This window comes from Passer domesticus, chromosome 1 (genome assembly GCF_036417665.1).
Source record: "Passer domesticus isolate bPasDom1 chromosome 1, bPasDom1.hap1, whole genome shotgun sequence".
Lineage (NCBI taxonomy): Eukaryota > Metazoa > Chordata > Aves > Passeriformes > Passeridae > Passer > Passer domesticus.
Genome location: NC_087474.1, coordinates 92,033,109 through 92,051,169, shown reverse-complemented (window position 1 = coordinate 92,051,169; position 18,061 = coordinate 92,033,109). Strand labels below are relative to the sequence as shown.

General features: G+C 38.1%; 1 protein-coding gene across 2 annotated transcripts in view; it reads left to right on the top strand.

Moving 5' to 3' along the window:
* The window catches only part of DDC (dopa decarboxylase), a 70,861-nt gene that overhangs the window by 18,055 nt on the left and 34,745 nt on the right, over nt 1-18,061 (top strand). For both annotated transcript variants that reach the window (XM_064429449.1, XM_064429445.1), the window contains exons 2-5: nt 3,951-4,187; nt 9,367-9,480; nt 10,158-10,277; nt 14,611-14,745. In XM_064429449.1, the coding sequence (XP_064285519.1) occupies nt 3,987-4,187; nt 9,367-9,480; nt 10,158-10,277; nt 14,611-14,745 (570 nt within the window). In that variant the 5' untranslated portion in view covers nt 3,951-3,986. The remainder of the gene's footprint in view (nt 1-3,950; nt 4,188-9,366; nt 9,481-10,157; nt 10,278-14,610; nt 14,746-18,061) is intronic.

Below are 18,061 nucleotides of genomic sequence, written 5' to 3'. Positions count from 1 at the left end.
GATTTGATCAGAAGTATGCAGTGGTGAGAGTAGCCATTGATTCTTGCTGGGAACAAAAATGCTCAGGCAGAATATATGCTTGGTAAAATTGTATTTTATCAATCAGAGTGAGGCTGTCAATGAATTTGCATACAGACTGCTCACAGTGTGGCAGAGGTTGATAGTTAGGCAGGGCACCTCCTGAGAAGCTGTGCTCTCCTCACTTGGAGTTCAGCTTGCAGATTCTGAGTATGCTGAAACTCATGCTGGGATCTCTGAAAGTGTGGAGACTTTCTCACTCTTTAGGGTCCTTCAAGAAGATGTGCTTATTAAATACTTTAGGAAGATTCTTAGTTTTTCTGACATTTCCCTTTAGTTTTGGAACCTTGGCTTGCATTATTTTGCAGTTTAAGTTCCTTCAAGTTAAGTCAATATTTTGACTGCATACAGACTGTAACACTCATCCCTTCATAAAGTACAGATTCTCTCAAACAGCATTTTCATTTTAAACCCTAAGGCCTGAGTTCTCTGAAGTATTTTGCTTTTTAGAAAATCTCTATATTTTAAAAATATACTGGCATAGAGGGAAGGTCTCTCCCTATGCGTTGTGTTGTTGCATTGCACATGAGCTTTATGTGTGTGCAAGAAGTAGAGATATTCTGTACTGGTAGAAAGATGAAGTAATTTGCATTTTGATAGTACTCACTAGTGAGCATTACAATTGTCTGCTGGAGATGGCTTCCATAGCAAGTAGTACTTTCAAGCAGTGAAATGAGATCTATAGCAAACAGTTCAGGAAGAGAATAAAAATAGGGATGAAAGGGTAATGGGTCTTGTCAGTCACAGAGAAACAGATATAACATAGGACATGAAAAGGATGACCATTGTGTTCCTGCAAGGAGTATGCCTTCACAGTTCCCCCGTGAGATAGGTGTATTACTGTAGGTAGGGGATTATAGGAAGGAAGATGCATGAATAGAAAAAAAGCAGATTTTTAATTTCTTGGTGTTGTCTTTGGAGGAAAGAAGGGTTAAATACTTTGCTTCTGATTGAAGCAGTTTGACATACTTCACTGCATCAAACTGAATTGTTAGAGTCTTAGAGATTAAGTAAATATTAGTTAATATCAATTTATAACAGTGCAACCACTATAGCACATTTGGGATGAAAGGTTCAACCTTTGAATTTTAACATTTAAGCTTCTGGGTTCAGTTACTTCCATGCAAAACAGTGGGGTTCCCCTGTAATTTAGTTCTTTATCTGAATTTTGCTATTGCAACAGTGATTAATGACAGAAGCAGTGCAGCCAAAACAATGCTAGGATGAGCCAGTGAACCTTCCATTCTTGGGAAGAGGTAAAGTTACCCAATAACAAAACAAGATCTTTGTGATAAGACAAAATGTTTATTTTGTCAAATTGAGTTCCATAGCAATAGACTAAAACCACAGAATGTGTATCTGATATTTAGATACAATATTTTATTTCCTTATCCTGATATCCAAAGATAACTTTGTCCAAACTTCTAATAATAAAAATAATAATATCAGCATACTGTGTAGCAACAAGATGATGTAAATGTCATAACCTATAAAACATACCATGTATGTTCTGGTAATATAATTAAGTTATTTTTTTTTTTAATAAATTCTTTTTTCTCTGTGTTTGTGAGCTGTGTTGAGCTTACACGTAATGTGATTTAATTTATGCCATTTGATTTGTATTTTAGGAAAAGACCACGTGATCCACAGAAGTTTTTATGTTAAGTGGTCCCTTTTATTTAATTACTACCAGGTAAAGCTAGGGAGTAGCGTAGTGATGCTCTTACGCAGTGATGCTCTTACCTGTCTTGAAGCTGTACTTGGGGTTCACTGGAACTTCAGATGTGGAATGAGATACTCAGCTGAAATAATCTGTGTGTAAAGGTTTGTAGGAATAACTGTAGCACTGTGGTGAGCAACAACAGCAGTGCTGGAAGCAGCAATCCTCATGTTCTGAGTCAGTTCAGTCTCAGGCACCTCCCTCTAATTTGTCAGTTGTTTGTTAAATTATTTTTTTCATAGCTTTCTTCTCTGAAATCAGAGGAAACAATAACAGATCATCTCATGCAAGTTCTTTAGGGCATGCTGTAGCAAAGAACCCATGAATAAAGTAGCATAAAAGAAATAATAATAGCGTGACTTAAGAGTTAAGTTAAAGATGCATTGAAAAAGAAGTGCAACAGTACAGTATTTCGATTTCTTCTGGCAAAAAATATCTAAACCAAAGAACAGAGCCTTGATGTGTAATTAGATTGCTGGCACATAAATGCATATTGATTGCTGCAGTTCATTGCTGATTGCTGATTTCTTTAGAGAGTTTATTAAAATTTTGAACAATGAACAAAGATATGTTAAATTAAAATGCATATAAATTTGTGGGGTATGGAAGAAATTGAGTCATCCTGATTTTAAAAGAGTAGAAACAAAACTGCTCACTTAAACACAGGTTTTCAAAATGGAGTTGACACACAAAGCTGCCCACTGCACATTCAAAGGACTGTAATGAGCAGTGGTAATGTATTTCCAGCAACTTAGTAGCAAGATATGAGAAAGGTCCTAATACCCCTTTATGAAAGGTAGAGACAGAGACAAATAAACACTTACATGATAATGAAAGATAATACTAAAACTCTAGTAAAATAGCAACAGGAGCAACGATCTCTGGGGATCTAGAAGTCCCTACTGTGCAAATCCTTGCTCTCCCAAGTGTTTCATGACATACAGCAGCACCCTGCCTTCTCAAATAGAAGTAGCAGCTGCTCCACACAAATCCCAGATCCTCTGTTTGTAGCAGCAGAGACGTGTCTAAGACTGTGCTTATTAATGTCTTTCTCTTGTGATGTTACAGTACTAATTCAAATTTAACAAAGCCCAGGAGGTTCTGTTTTCACAAAATTCGCAGTTAGAAATCATTATCACAAATACTTGCTATCTGAAAAATTGTCTTCTACTTATTTATTATTCACATTGTGCTTAATATAATTATTTCCTTACCAGGTGAAGATCTACAGGTGTGTGAGCTAAGCACAATAGTTCTTGAGACCAACCATGAGTATCCTTTTTTCTCTTGCCAGTCTTCTCTGACTGGATTCCAAGGAACAGTATCCCTCAATCTGGGACACTTTTTTTGGTACTCAGTGGATAAAAAGTTTCAGCCATATATTATTCACTGAGTCCTCAAAATGCACAGCTAGACAGAGTAATAAAATTGGGTGGGCCAGGGTGGTGGGAGCAGTTACTGTTATATCATGAATTTATGTTTGCAGAGCACTTTGCAGATGAACTCCAGCTCATCTCAGCGGAGCTGTGTATCACCTTGGGTGTGCTCACACAATCTGCCTATCTCAAAGAATGCCTGGAGCTGCAGACCAACGTCTTGGAAATATGGACAACCCCAGATAGAGCTTCCTCACATTCTCCTGCAAAACACAGTACAGATCAACATGAAGTGAATTCTTTTTGAAACCTCACAGAAACAAAGTTTTGTAGATGACAAAGCATGTGCATTTACAGTGCAAGAGTAAAGAAGCTAGATCTTGAGGCAAGACAGGAGTTGAGAAGCAGCTAAAATGACAGGGCAGCACTGTGATCCACTGTGATTATTATAGCTTGTTATTGCAGATTATAATAGAGACACACAGCAGGCTGTTTTCTTACACTTCTCCATAAGGCAGGAGGGAGTGGATTATGTGCCACTTAACAGTGCCATATCCTTGTGTCAACCAGCAGCTGTAGGAAATAAATCTGTAATTTTTGAATCTTCATCATTGTGCTTCTACTATTCTTCTGTGCTAAATTTATTCTCTATCTGTATTAATCTAATCTACTCGTATCATGACCATATGAGTCTTCCTATAAATCCTAGGAATAACAGCTTTAAAACTGGTAAAATTCTCTTTCAAAATTGATTGTTTTTTCTCTTTCTTTTCAAGTGTTTTTCTGAGAATAGGCCCTAAACTCCGATACCCATGGATGCTGCAGAATTCCGCAAGAGAGGGAAGCAGATGGTGGACTATGTTGCGGATTACCTGGAGAAGATAGACAAACGACAGGTGTTCCCAGATGTGGAACCAGGATACCTACGGCCCCTCATCGCAGACTGTGCACCCCAGGATCCTGAGAGCTTTGAGGATGTCTTTAAAGACATTGAGAAGATCATTATGCCAGGGGTAAGAAAAATGGAACTGTAGTGCAATGTTCAATACTGCATTTAGGTTTTCAAACACCTTAAAGAAAGTGTGGGTTTACCAACATAAGTACCCACACTGATTAACTTCTGGAAGGCAGGAGTCAGCTTTACATGTTGAATATGATCTAACTAATGTTTTCCATTCTTCCTAGAAATAATCAAATCATTATTTTGCTTCATGCATGGTTTACTTTTGAAAATAATTCCCTTTCCTCCTTTGAACTGTTTAAGGCAAAACCAGAACGTTCAATTTCATGTGATATTTTTACTACTTTCATAGCACAGTAAATATTTTACAAAATAGTATTTTTATTAGTCTGCTGTGCCCAAAGTGTTTCTTCAAGCTGATCTTTAAATGTTAAAATTCTCTTAGGAGACTTCTTTTTATTAGAGAGTTGACTAGAAAGGATTCTTCCCAATACTTGTTCTGTTGACATTGTCTCTTAAATGTCAACTACTTCTCGTAACTTCTAAGGCAGACAACCACTGCCTAAATAGTAGTCCTTGAAAAGATCAGGTTTGGACAGACAATGCAGAACATTTGGCAAAGCATCTGGCATTTGTTCAGACCTCAAATTTTCTTGTTTTTCCACTCATGGAACACCTTTTTTATTTTAAATATGTACTTGTCTCTTTAGGCTTTTAAGTAGCTTGAAGATAACTGAATTATTAGTAGATGGTAATGAGGAATTCCTCCTTTGGATCTCTTCAATAAACACTTTGGATTTCTTCTCTAGATGCAGCTAGGTTGTGATGGGACTGGACATCACAATTGAAATGGCTTTAGCTAGTGTACTATGATGCCAATTCCTTTTCATTGACCAATGTAAATATTGGATATACAATATGATTTTATCTTGTTTTCCTTGGAGCCAGCCTACTGTACTTGAACAGGCAAAAGCTCCACTGAAGTCAGCTGAAACCTCTGCACTCTTTTCAAAGATTTGAGGATCAAGTCTTAAATCCAAGGGAATTAAATCAATGCAGATTAGATAAGAGAATTATGTCCAACATATGCAAATACTTTAATTGCTTCTCATAGATACAATTGCCTTTTCTTTTTCGTTGTAGGAAAATAGTAATGTCTGTGAAGTAGAAAACACTTTGAACACCTGAGAACTTCCAATAAAATAATAATGCATTAAAAAATAAGAGATTAATCACTCGAGAGTAGAAAATGAAACATTGAATTCCAATTATGTCATCAACATGTCATGTTCTCTCTTAACTAAATTGACTTTTTCTTGATATTTATGTGCCCTGCAAATAAATTTACTTTTATGAAGTGATATATTCTGAAGAAAAATCATTCTATCCTAAATTTTTCCACTGGTGTGAAATGTTAGAGACACAAAGAGCACATATTCTCTCTCCCCTGCTGCCCACACTGCTTTGAATGCAGCCCTGGGCACTCCTTCACCGCTTCTTTCCTGTTGGTGAATGTGCAGTCCCACAGCATGTCCCACATTTTTGTCAGTTCCTCCACAGTTTCCTGTGGTAGGTAATTATCAGTGCACTCCAGAACCCTCCAGACTGTGTCCTGCTGTGTTGTCTGTCCAGCAGATGTAAGGACTACGACCTATGAACATGAGGTTTCGTCCAGCTGTCTGAATGCTGCACTCATGTGCTGCTGATCAGGTGGTCTGTAGCAGACATATACCCCCAAATATTGCCCATTTTTATATCTTCACCAGTCCTGACTCACAAGTTCTTGACTGGCTGATTGTCCGTTCTTAGGCAGAGGCCAGTGCATTCCTGCTGTTCTCTTCCATAAAGGACTATCCTCTGCCTCGCCTTCCTGGTCTGACCTTCCTGAGGAGCCTTCCTCATCTGCTGCATACAGCACTTCAGTCATGCGAGCAATGCCACAGCATCTCTGTGATCCCAGTGAAATCACAGCCCTGTACCTGCACACAGCCTTCTGTTTCCTTCTGTTTGTTCCCCAGGTGTTGTGCCACAGCTTATGGGTGCTTCAGAGAGGCACCTCTTTGTGTTGATTCCCCAGAAAAAATGTGAGAGCTCCTCTGTTCTGGCCCTGCCTTAATGCTGCCCTCCCAGCACTTCCCAATTTGTGTAGATATACTGGGGATCGGTCTGCTTTAGCCTTAGCTTCTTTCTGAGTTCTCTCATGTCCATGTTATCCTTCCCCCTTTGCTTGCCAGCTGGGTCCTTCTGGATTTTCCTCTCCGTCCCTCATCATTCATAATTTAAAGCTCTCCTTACCAGGTTATCCAGTCAGTGTGCAAAGATGTTTTTGCCCTAATTGTTCAGGTTATATTTTCCCTTAATCTTCTTCCCATGTTTTTCCTGACAAGAATAACATTTAAAAGTACATCTAGTGTTTTTCATCTATAGGATTTAGCCACTGTTTGACCCGGGAATGTCTTATATCCATCTAAATGAAGAACTTCAGAAAGGGCTTTTTCAGAAAGAATAAGTAATATGATGTCATAAACCCTTGTTTTGCCTGTAAGCTATTGGTGGCCCATAAGTGATTATTGTTTCATTCATGCTGACATCTTTACTGTGTTAGTTTTGTTCAGATATTCGCTACTTACTGTATGACTAAAAGTGTGAAAATGGTATTCATTCAGAAGGGCAGGGATCAATTGTGTGAAGTGATAATAATGCAGTAGCTATTGCTGTCTTCACCCTGCAGGAGAAAAGCATTCATGAGAAGTGAAACTTCTCATGAAATTGTGAAATGTAAGGTAGACCTTCAAAGGGCAGTCCACCCAATGATAATGACAATAATAGCACTAGGTTCCTGATTCTAAAACAGAGACAGAGGGAATAACTGCAGAACTCTGATCTCCACAGCAGGCAGACAGTAGGAAAGGTTCTGCATGTAAAAATGTCAGTCTCCTTTCACTCTCAGATTTGCTTTGTTGTCCTTCTTTTTTAGAGCCAAAAATGATCAAGTGTAGTTGTAACTGCAAACTCAAGATGCTAATTTTCCTCCCACTGGATCCATTAATCTATGAACTTTCAGCTGAAGTACTTATCCTTAGTGTGCGGTAAAGGAAGAGTATTTCTTAGACTAAGCAAGCCAGAGAAAGACATCCTTAGAAGAAATCTTGGAAATAGAATGTCTCTGACAAGCACTAGAGTGGTAATTAGAGTGAATCCAAGACATTTGTAAATCATTATTTATCAGCAGAGGGCAAAAAAACCAGGCATCAATTATGTCAGGCTCTTTGCAATATCTGACTAAGTGTATCTGTTCCAACATGGTGAAAAAAAAGAATTTTACAGCTGCTTCCAGGGACGGGGGAAGGGGAGGCAGGAGGAAGAAGCACAGCTGCACTTGCCCCAGGGCTTTTAGCTTTTTCGCTTTGTGTGAGTGGTGCAACTGGAATCTGCTGTGTTTCATCAAGCAAATGGCTCCGAGCAAGCAGTCAGTTTAACTTGATTAACCTAAGATGAATGTCACAAGTCTTACAGATCACAGAGGATTAGAGCTGGGGCGATGAACAGTGGCAGGTCTGGCTCATTACGGGTATCAGTGAAAGTCTGTGCATGTGGATCCTATCGGGGACCACTGCTTCTTGAATATTTTATTGTTTTCCTGTGGAGAACCACGTCCCATACAGGATTTTTTTTTTCTGATTTGTGAAGGAAGGCATTGCCACATTTGTTACAGCAAAGAAGGATATCCAAATACGAGATACAGCTTAAAAGATTCACAGTGGCTTGTCTTTGGATAACTGATTTGACAGGTTTCAACCTAGTAACCATTAAAAATAAAATCTTGAACATAGCAGGTACAGGGCTAGTTTAGAAAGTGGAAAATTATCATGGATAGAAGATGTTTTCATGTGAAAGAGATGGGCACATTTGAAATTGGTACACTGCAGCAGGGGAAGTGATACCTGATTCATTCTGTCAAGAGTTTAGACAGCTTCCCCTTAGCATGGACCACATCCCTTAAAGAAGAGCTGGTTGTTGGCATGAGGAAGGTTAGAAAAATAAACAGGTTATTTGCAGCATGCAGAACAGTGTGGTGTAGCAATTCCTGAGTTAGCTCTAGAACCAGAAACCTTATTACAGACTGGGAGAGAGGAGTGTAAAAGCTAAAATTCATCAGAGAATGAATGTGGCACAAAACAGCACAGAAACACTGAACTCAGGCAAGAGAGAATGTATAGTCATACTATCCTCCAGCTGTAATAGAAGAATTCCAGTACTAAAAAGGAAACAGAATGATGTAAGAAAAGGCTAGCCTCTAGACTTCCAGCTATGAAAAAAATCTTACATAGATCTGCTGAATTATTACTTACAGCGGTGGAAGCACTTTTTTGAAAAACTTGCCTTTTACCTTGAATGTAAAAGCTATTTTTGCCAAACATATAGCATATCACATTATTTCCACTGAACACTGCTCTGTGGCTGTGCATTTCCTGCTTTCAAATTTTATTAGATTGGAGTTGTGGAGCACTATCAAGTATCTCACAGATCCTTAAAATTGCTTGGATGTTACATAAGAGAATTCTAAACATTGCTTTGGCAAGACAATTGACTACCATTTATGCAGTTACCATGTTGTTCTCTCATATTAGTTCATACAAAATGGAATTGTATATAAATCACAACTTGTTAAAGGGAGATGAGAGTTTAATTTTCTACATAAGGTATTATATACTGGGATGGGTTGTTTCATTTTGTGGTGAGGAGCTGTTTGGTCAGATTCACTGCCTGAGAATTAACAAGCAACATGAGAGTGTGGACAAGAGAGTTCTGTGGACTTCTGCTGCACTGAAGACACTCTTCCTACGTCTGCTGCATGGCAGAGATGGAAAACCAAAATACCAGAGAGTCCCTGACAGTAGAGACTCAAGAGCAGTGAGCCTGAGCTTGCACAGAAGCTCAGGCTGCCATGACCCACGCAAATCTTGTCTTCTGGAAAGGAAAATGGAGAGCTCTGATTTTGGAGCTGTTGGGGGGTTGGGGTGAGAACTTATTTTTATTTTGAGTAAAAGATGGCTAAAAAAATCACAAAAAAAAACCAAGGTAAGTTTTTCTAAAAAATGGAATCCTGTATTACAGCCAGGTAGTCAAGAACTGTTGGCTTGTCACAACCTCTAACCTTTTTTGATTTTGTGACAAATTGTTTCTGCTTCCTGTGTTAGTTAAAAATAACTATTTTCTACTTAATACAGGTGACTCACTGGCACAGTCCGTACTTTTTTGCCTACTTCCCTGCAGCCTCGTCCTTCCCAGCTCTTCTTGCAGATATGTTGTGTGGTGGAATAGGATGTGTGGGCTTCTCTTGGGTGAGTTTACTCTGGTGTGTGGTAACGGTGTTTCACTTTGCTAGGATTTTAAGCATTTCAGTAACATTCTACAATGAAATTATTTATTATTAGCAGTGAAGTCACAGGAGTATTTTTGTAGGTAAATTTCCTTGATGAATTGAGGGTTTTCACATAGACACCCTGAATGATTCCAGGAATAAAAGGCTATTTCCTCATACAAGTTTTTGAAAAATCACCAACATTTAGAGCTAGTGATAGAAATGCAAACATACTGGCAATCCAGTAATAAGTATGACTATTGTTTGTTATTATTGTTGCCATTGTTGTTATTTCTCTTTTCATCTGGATGAATGGAAAATTTTCTTACACCCTCCATATGAGGTTCATATGAGGTATACTCTTCTCAAAAGTGGTTGGTATTTGATGTTGAGAAAAAATATGCAAGATGCAAATCCTAGCTTTGACATTTGATAGTCATGGTTCTATGTAAGGCTTATTTTGATATTTTTTAGTAAGTGTTAGAAACTATATGCACAAAATGGTCTTCAGGTCCCTAACTTGGCTGGTGACATTAGTAATCTAGTCTCTATAGCAAAAGAAAGAGAGTAAGAGAGAGAATTATTCTTGCTCTGGTTGATCTGATTTCTCTTAATGGTCTAGTGAGATTATTCCCTCTGCTCTGTTTTTCAACACAGGCTGCAAGTCCAGCTTGCACAGAGCTGGAGACTGTCATGCTGGATTGGCTAGGGAAGATGGTTAATTTGCCTGAGGAGTTTTTAGCTGGGAAGGATGGCCAAGGTGGAGGAGTCATTCAGGTAAGAGGGGACATGAAGAAAGAATACAGATTGAGTTTGTGAAACCATGATTTTGTAAAATCTTTATACTGGGACACTAATGAAGAATATTTTCTTTTTTTTCACTGCCACATGGGTTCCTTTCAAATTTCCAGAAGCACTGATGGTCTGTGAGAATGTTTATAGGTAGGCAGGATCATTCATGAAAGTATTGCTTTTGTTTTTAGAGCAGCTGATTTCTAAAACACTTCTCAGTGAGGAATTGTTAGTAGTTAAATTTAAAATTCAGGCTTAAAATTCAAATCAGAATTGTAGGATGGAGACTTTCGCTTGTTACTCAGTGAACTGAGCTCATACTTATCAACAATATGCAGCAGTGTTTCATAGCTGAGGTTAGAAGTCCACCTTTTATATGTTCAATTGTTTATTTCAGTTAGTTTCCACAGAACCTTGGAGATAAACATTGATAAATAAAAATAGCAGAATGTAGTAAAAATTTTATCAATTTTTGCCAAAGAGGTTGAAATTTTTTAAAGTTTTTCTTATATAACAAAAGGAAATATCAGAATATTATAGTAAAATGAAGTGAACCTAAGCAGTTCTACCAATAGATAATACAATTTTGAAACTACACTGCATATCCAAACTAGAAAAAAGTCCCCAAACTTTGACATTGACTGCTGAATGAAACTTAAAATGTCTGAGCAGAAAACCTGAACAATAATGAATATATCATCAATGGGCAATCTTGCATGCATAATAGAGCTATGTTGTTTGTCGGCCATGGCTCCACTAGCACATGATCATTCTGCAAATGCAACTCTGGTCACAGCTATTATTCTATCTGAAATAGATTGCTTCCATGAAGAAGATTGAAATGTAAATAATTGTTCTGTGCTCCTGTGATAATCTCTGAAGTCTGGTCATTGAAGGCCAGGGCACAATCCATTTTATCCAAAGACAGGCTTCTAATGTACATCTGATTTAAATGCTTCTTTCTTTGATCTCAGCTGCAAATGCCTACAGTGTATTCCAATTAATTCTTCCCAACATCTTCCCAGGAAAGAATGAATTTAATCTAAATGCTCTCATTATCCTAGATGGACCTGTACCTACACCAGTGTATTTCCAGTATACATATAGTTTTTTACTCATCTGCTTGCTCTGTTAGTATTTTTATCATTATGATTGCCTGGGAGAGCTTTATGTTGAAGAAATCAAGCTTCCCTCATGCATCGTAGCAGCATCTATTTTGTACCAGTAAAGCAAGCAATTATGCCTGATTGTTATCAGCAGGAAATATTTCCCCCCAGGCTGACAGTGCTGGATTGCCCATAATTTTCATCAGAAACTGGTCATTTTCAGAATCGAAGTGGGCTCTCTGTTCCAGCTTATGATGCAGTCATTTGGGCTGTAGATCTTGTCTTGCTCTTGAAACAATAATGATCCAAGCAAGAGAGCGTGATGCAAAGGCAACGTGTGTGAAAGTGCCAGTCATTCTGTTCCTAAATGCCAAGTAATTATTGTGCTATTGGGTAAAACTGAGCCTGTGAAAATTGCCTCTTAATTACATTTGAAAGTCTATGTCAATATGAAGCACTTTGTTGTTGTGTGCAAGATGACACTTCAAAATGGCAAAAGATGAAAGAAAATTTCAGTTCAGAGCTCTGGTGGACATGAACATCAGCTCTTGCTGATATTTCCTCCGCCTCTTGAGCCTGCTTGCCATGGCAACCTTTGTTTGCCTGTGGTAAAAGCAAAGGTATCATCATCCTTCACTTAATGCAGAAAACAGCATTCAAGAGGAGAAAAAACAGCTTTCAAAAATAAGCGAGAAAGCAACTTTCTTCCTGAAGTTTGTAACCTGCTGTTCATTCTAGATAAATTGCTGGAAAGTGTACCTGCTTTGAATTTTAAAGAGTTTTCTTGCTCTGCAAAGAAAAAGTATTTTAGGGGTGGGACAAAATTATCTTTGGCCTGGCAAAGAACACTGCTGATTTATCTTAACTTGTCAGTTAGCCAAGTAGTTCAAGAACCAAGGCGGGTTTTTTTCCCTCAAAAATATTTAGCACAAGACTTTGGTGCCAAGTGTATAGAAGAGCATTGCAAACCAAGCAATGCAAGCAGTGGGAAAAGCTTCAGTGTAAAAAAGGTGACTCAGTATAAAAAAAGTGATTTATGGAAACTGAGGCAAGGGGGAAAAGCCTGTGTCTATTGTGAGACATCCAAAAGCATTTCCAAGTTGCTGGATTCAGGTACCTTTAGGCTATGTCTCAGCTGCATATCAGGAGGCAAAATTCAGCTAGGCAACAGGCCCTTTTCTTTTCATCCTTGTTTCAGTAAAAGGAAATTCATACAAGAACTGTTGTATACATTGACTATGCACCAGCATAGATGAAGAGCCAGGATATCTTAGGAAACGGAGGCTATTCTTCAGCCTAAGTCATTTGCCCATCCAGCCAGGTCATCACCAGAATAGTGGGAGCCTAAATTTCCAGATCTCAAATTAATGCCTTAGCCTTTATAATTTCTTACAGCCATTTTCTTCTATGCATTAATGCCCATTTTTGTAATATGTGTATTCTATTAATATCCTAGAAATGCACCTACAGTGTAAATGATTATTTTATTTCAGCTATTTTGACTTTTTAGACAGAAAAAGTAGGAGGATTTCTCCATGTTCTGATATTGTGATGAGATCTCTGTCTTGCTACAGACCATACACAGAATAACATTGTTTGAGGATATGGCCAAATTATGTTTTCTGTAATTAAAAGACCAAATTTCCTTTGCCCCTTGCCTCCCCATGGAAGTTCTACCTTACTTGACCAAAAGGAGTAATTGTATCCTAATTCCATACTGTATCTGTAATAATTCCCTCAGTTGCTGAAATACTGTATGCAGCAGCAGCAGGTAGAAAAAAATGCACAAGAAATGCAAACTAGTGCACAAAACTCTCCAGCTTGTGTTAATACCTTTGGGTCTACATTCCTCAAATCTCACACTACCAAAGGCAGATAAAATATATTAATCGTTGGCAATACATTCAATGAGTGTTTCAGGACTGTCCTTTTCCCTGATTACTCTGTTGAATTTCGGCTGGATTACATTCATTCACTGTTGAGATGTTGACGTGATGGCAAAAGATGAAAGATGTAAAAGGGAGCTTGGTCTCATATGAGTAGCTCAGCCAATTTCAGTGTAGGAGAAAGTCTGAACTCACTGGGATCATTCTCACATATGAAATAAGGCTCACCTTAAGGGAAATAAAACTGCTTCCCAAATATTTAAACATTTGTTGTAATTAGTAACTATACTCAAGTCTTCAACAGAGGGAGGAGAGAATTTTGGTACAGGACAAGAAACATCACTCCAAAATATTTTGTTGACAGTGGGGTTATTTCTGAGACATAGTTACTAAAATAAGTGACTCTATTCAGAGCACTGTTATGATTCACAAGATGTTTAATCAACTTTGAAAGTGTCTAAAAACTTCATCTTGCTCAGAGACTCCCCAGTACATTGAAATTTATGAGTGTGTATTTACAAACTGCTACTTACAGTTTAAAAGAGTAGTTTAGAGCATGTTTCAGGTGCATTTTCTAGATGAAAACTGTATGAAGAATTTCTGTGAAATCTATTGATAAATTGATACCAAAAAAAATATTTCTGTTATCACAGTGTATGCAAGACACATTTTAAACTGGTATTTTGTGAGTCAAAGTGCAATTTAGAAATAATGTGTCACTGTTCTTTTCATCTTTGTTGGTGATGAAGAAAACATACATAACTAATACTTTGAAGTACAATTAATTACATTGAATCATAGCAGTTTTGCTATTTCAGTGGTTTTTTCTCTTTTAGTCACAATAATTTACTTGCCCAAGGTAATTCTAACATGAAAGAAGGCGTATAATTAGGCATGTGTCTTGATAGAAGTGAGAGTTGGCATTCAGGTTGTGATGGAACTTAGATGTGCAGAAATCCAGAGTATCAGAAATCAACAGTTACTCTGATATTGTTATGAATTAAGAGCAGACTGGTGCCTGATTTGAGAGCCTTTTCACATTTAAGTCTTAGTGAGTCCAGCTTTGTAGCTCTTGGTTGCAAGGCTGTTGCCTAAACTGAACAAGTATAGAGATTGAAAAGAAAAGGCAGAGGCATTGGGAAGGAGGAGACCAAGATCAAACAAGATTCCTCCCTTGCTGTCAGACATATTTTTAAAAAACATGAAATTGCACAGTTTCTCATCTGCATTTTCTGTTAACTACTTCACAGATTAACACAGAATGAATGTCACTTTTCTTCTTCTGCAATGTTTTAATTTTGAATCTTCCCTCAATTTATCCCACAGGGAAGTGCAAGTGAGGCCACCCTGGTTGCACTGCTTGCTGCAAGGACAAAGACTATCAGACAGGTGCAGTCAGAGAAACCTGAGCTGACAGAAGCAGAGATCATGGGCAGGCTGGTGGCTTATGCTTCTGATCAGGTGAGTATCTCTCATTAACTTGGAAACACAGTGTCTATACTTAACAATTTCTGCTATCTGAATAGGCAGGTGAATTTAGTATAAACTCTTTGGACTGGTGACTGTTTGATTTTGGTGGTTTAAGTCTTACTGTACATCATAAGTGTATTCCACAATGGTCTGTATTGGGAACAGTGTTAACGTCTTCATTGATGACAGACAAAGGGATCGAGTGCACCCTCAGCAAATTTGAAGATGGCACTGAGCTGAGTGGTGCAGTTAACATACCTGAGGATGAGATGCCATCCAGAGGGACCTTGAAAACTTGAAAACTGCTCCGTGGGTATCTCATGAGGTTTATATAAGACCAAGTTCAAGGTGCTGCACCTGGATCAGGGCAACCCCCAGTATGCTGATAGGCTGGGGATAAACAGATGGAGAGCAGCCCTTCCCAGAAGGACTTTGGAGTGCTGGTGGATGAGAAGCTGGACATGAGCTGGCAAAATGTGTTCACAGTCCAGAAAGCCAAACAAGTCCTTGGCTGCATCCAAAGCAGTGGGGCCAGCAGGGCCAGGCAGGGGATTCTGTCCTTGTGCTCTGCTCTGGTGAGACCCCACCTGCAGTGCTGCAGCCAGCTCTGGGGTCCCCAGCATAGGGGGGACATGGACCTGTTGGAGACAGTACAGAGGATGGACATCAAGATGATCAGAGGAATGAAGCACCTCTTCTGTGAGAAAAGGCTGAGAGAATTAGGATTTTTCAGCCTGGAGAAGAGAAGGCTTTGGGGTGACATAATTATGACTTAAAGCCTATAAGAAGGACATGGGGGGCCTTTTTACAAGAGCATGTAGTAAACAGAGCAAGGGGGAATGATTTTAAACTGTGAGTAGGGTGATTATACTAAAGAAATTCTTTATTGCGGGAGTGGTGAGGCATTGGAACAGGTTGTCCATAGAAGTTGTGTATGTCCCACCTCTGGAGGTGTTCAAGGCCAGCATGTATGAGGTTCTGTGCAACCTGGTCTAGTAGAAGATGTTGCTGCCCATGACAGTGGGATTTGCACTAGTTGATCTGTAAGGTTCCTTCCAACCCAGGCCATTCTATGATTCTGTGGTAACTGAACTGGAATGTCATGTGTGCTATCATAATATAAAGGATAAATATCCAGATGTCAGTGTCTTTATAAAGAGCTTGTTTGAAGTAAATAAAGATAATTAAATAGGATATTAATTTGAGTCATGTTTAGTAAGTCTAGGGTACCTTTTGTTACATCCAGTCTTCTATGTCCATCTGTGCATACAGTATTTTCCTCCTACCAAGCACATATGCAAGCAAACATCCTCCCCCTATATGCATGCATGGGTACAGATGCATGTACACAGAAAAACCTAATGCATGAATAAAAGCAAATCAGTCACAGTACTTGAAGAAGCGAAAATACTTTTTTTCTCTTTTAAAAAAGAAAACCCTTAAGATATCCATCTGCCAATCCAACTAAGAAATCTTGTAAGGAAACATAAAATGTAATCCTTGGTTTCTGACTGTGAGTAGTATTTAGCAGACTGAGTTACACTAAATTCTCAGCAGGCCATGACTACGAGAGGCTTTTAATGTTAATGAAAACAAATTCTGCCCATGTGAGTTCTGCTGCTGCTATGTTTCTAACACAGTAATCCTACTGCAGGGCCATGCAATGTTGTTTCTCTTAATATGCGTGACATTTTCTTTCCTACGTGTCAATGATACAGAAAAATGCCTCCTCTTAGTACTTACTGTTTATTTTAAAGTAATATCTGATGTGCAGAATAAAATGGCCAAGTTTCAGCCTTACTTTGATTTACTACTAAGTATATGTTAGGTAGCACTGCAGAAGTTAACACTACACTTGCTCTTTGCTGGTGGGAAGAGGGATTACATTTGCATGGTGGGAAGATTCAAGACAAGAAAATATGAGAAAAGATAACTGCTTTCAAGAGGCACAAAGGATATTTATCCTTTCTTCTTGTTTGTTTGGGACCCTAAGGTCAGCATTGTGCAGACCACCAGTCCCAGAGCTCTGACCGACCCAGTGATGCACAAAACCTTTTACTTGTTTTGACTTTTTTGTCCCATATAAGAGGCTGACCTGAAATGAGGACTGACAGGCCTTTCTGCCTACTGAAGGTCAGAGGATCTTATGTTTACAGAAGGATTTGCCTTAAGATACTGCTGACCTTTCCAAGCAGATTGTTACCGAGCTCACCGTTCCTTCTGCATTAAGAACAGACCTGTGTGACTCATAGGCAATAATCCACGAAAGAAAGTTCAACGCAAGCCATTCTGTGGAAGGGAAAACTATTCACTGATAGAGCCCAACAATACCAGAATGCATTTAGAAAAGAATCTTGTTACAATTTTTGAGTCTTGATGAAGCAATTCAGGGGTTCTGACTGGCTAACGACCTCAGTGTTTTATTGTAGTTTGCTTATTTGCAATTCTAGTATAAATAATTTCTAAAATACAGTTTTCATTGTACACTTGAATGAAGTATGGTATTGCTATGCCACACACCTCATTTTTCCACTTAAAAAGTTATATTTCAAGTCTAGGCTTCCAAATTTTCTCAAGTTGGTGCCTAATTAGTTACCAAAGCACATTGAAAAGGGGCACTACTGAGATACAAATTAATGGTACATCTGTCTTTAAAACACGTCATTCTAGAAATATGTTTAGCTGAAAGGCAAAAACTTCATCTAGTCTAGTTCAACAAAATTCTGTTTTGCGATTATATGCTAAATTAAAATAGAATTAATAAGCAGTCTTAGGCACTGGCAAAAATCAACAAGGAGATTGTGAATGAGAATAGTCATGATAGGAAAAGGTGAGGCATTTTCCTCTTTCAAATTAATGATGATTAATGAAATTATAGAAGGTAAAATAGCTTTTCTGGTTGTTTATTTTAATCATGCTTTAAAGGAGATTATTTTGTGGCTAATATATCTTTCATTGTCAGTGGAGTTTTTATTCCTGTAATTATTCTATTGTACTTCACAAATTTATGAGAATTTCTTAGTGATAACTTTGTTTTTATTTACAGAGATGTGATTTATTTTCTAAAAGAATATTATTTCAGGGGCATTCAAATTAAGTGTGTTGTGAATAAAATAACATATTGGGAATGATCCTTATTTGCCTAAAAACGTGAATGAATGATCGAACCACAATGTAGTTAGTATGTAATCAGAAAAAAAATGGTCATGTAAGAAAATACCTGTCTGTATCATACTGTGACATGTATAATTTTAGAGTTCAGAAAAGCTATACACCATAAAAATATGCTAGCAGACACCTGAATCAT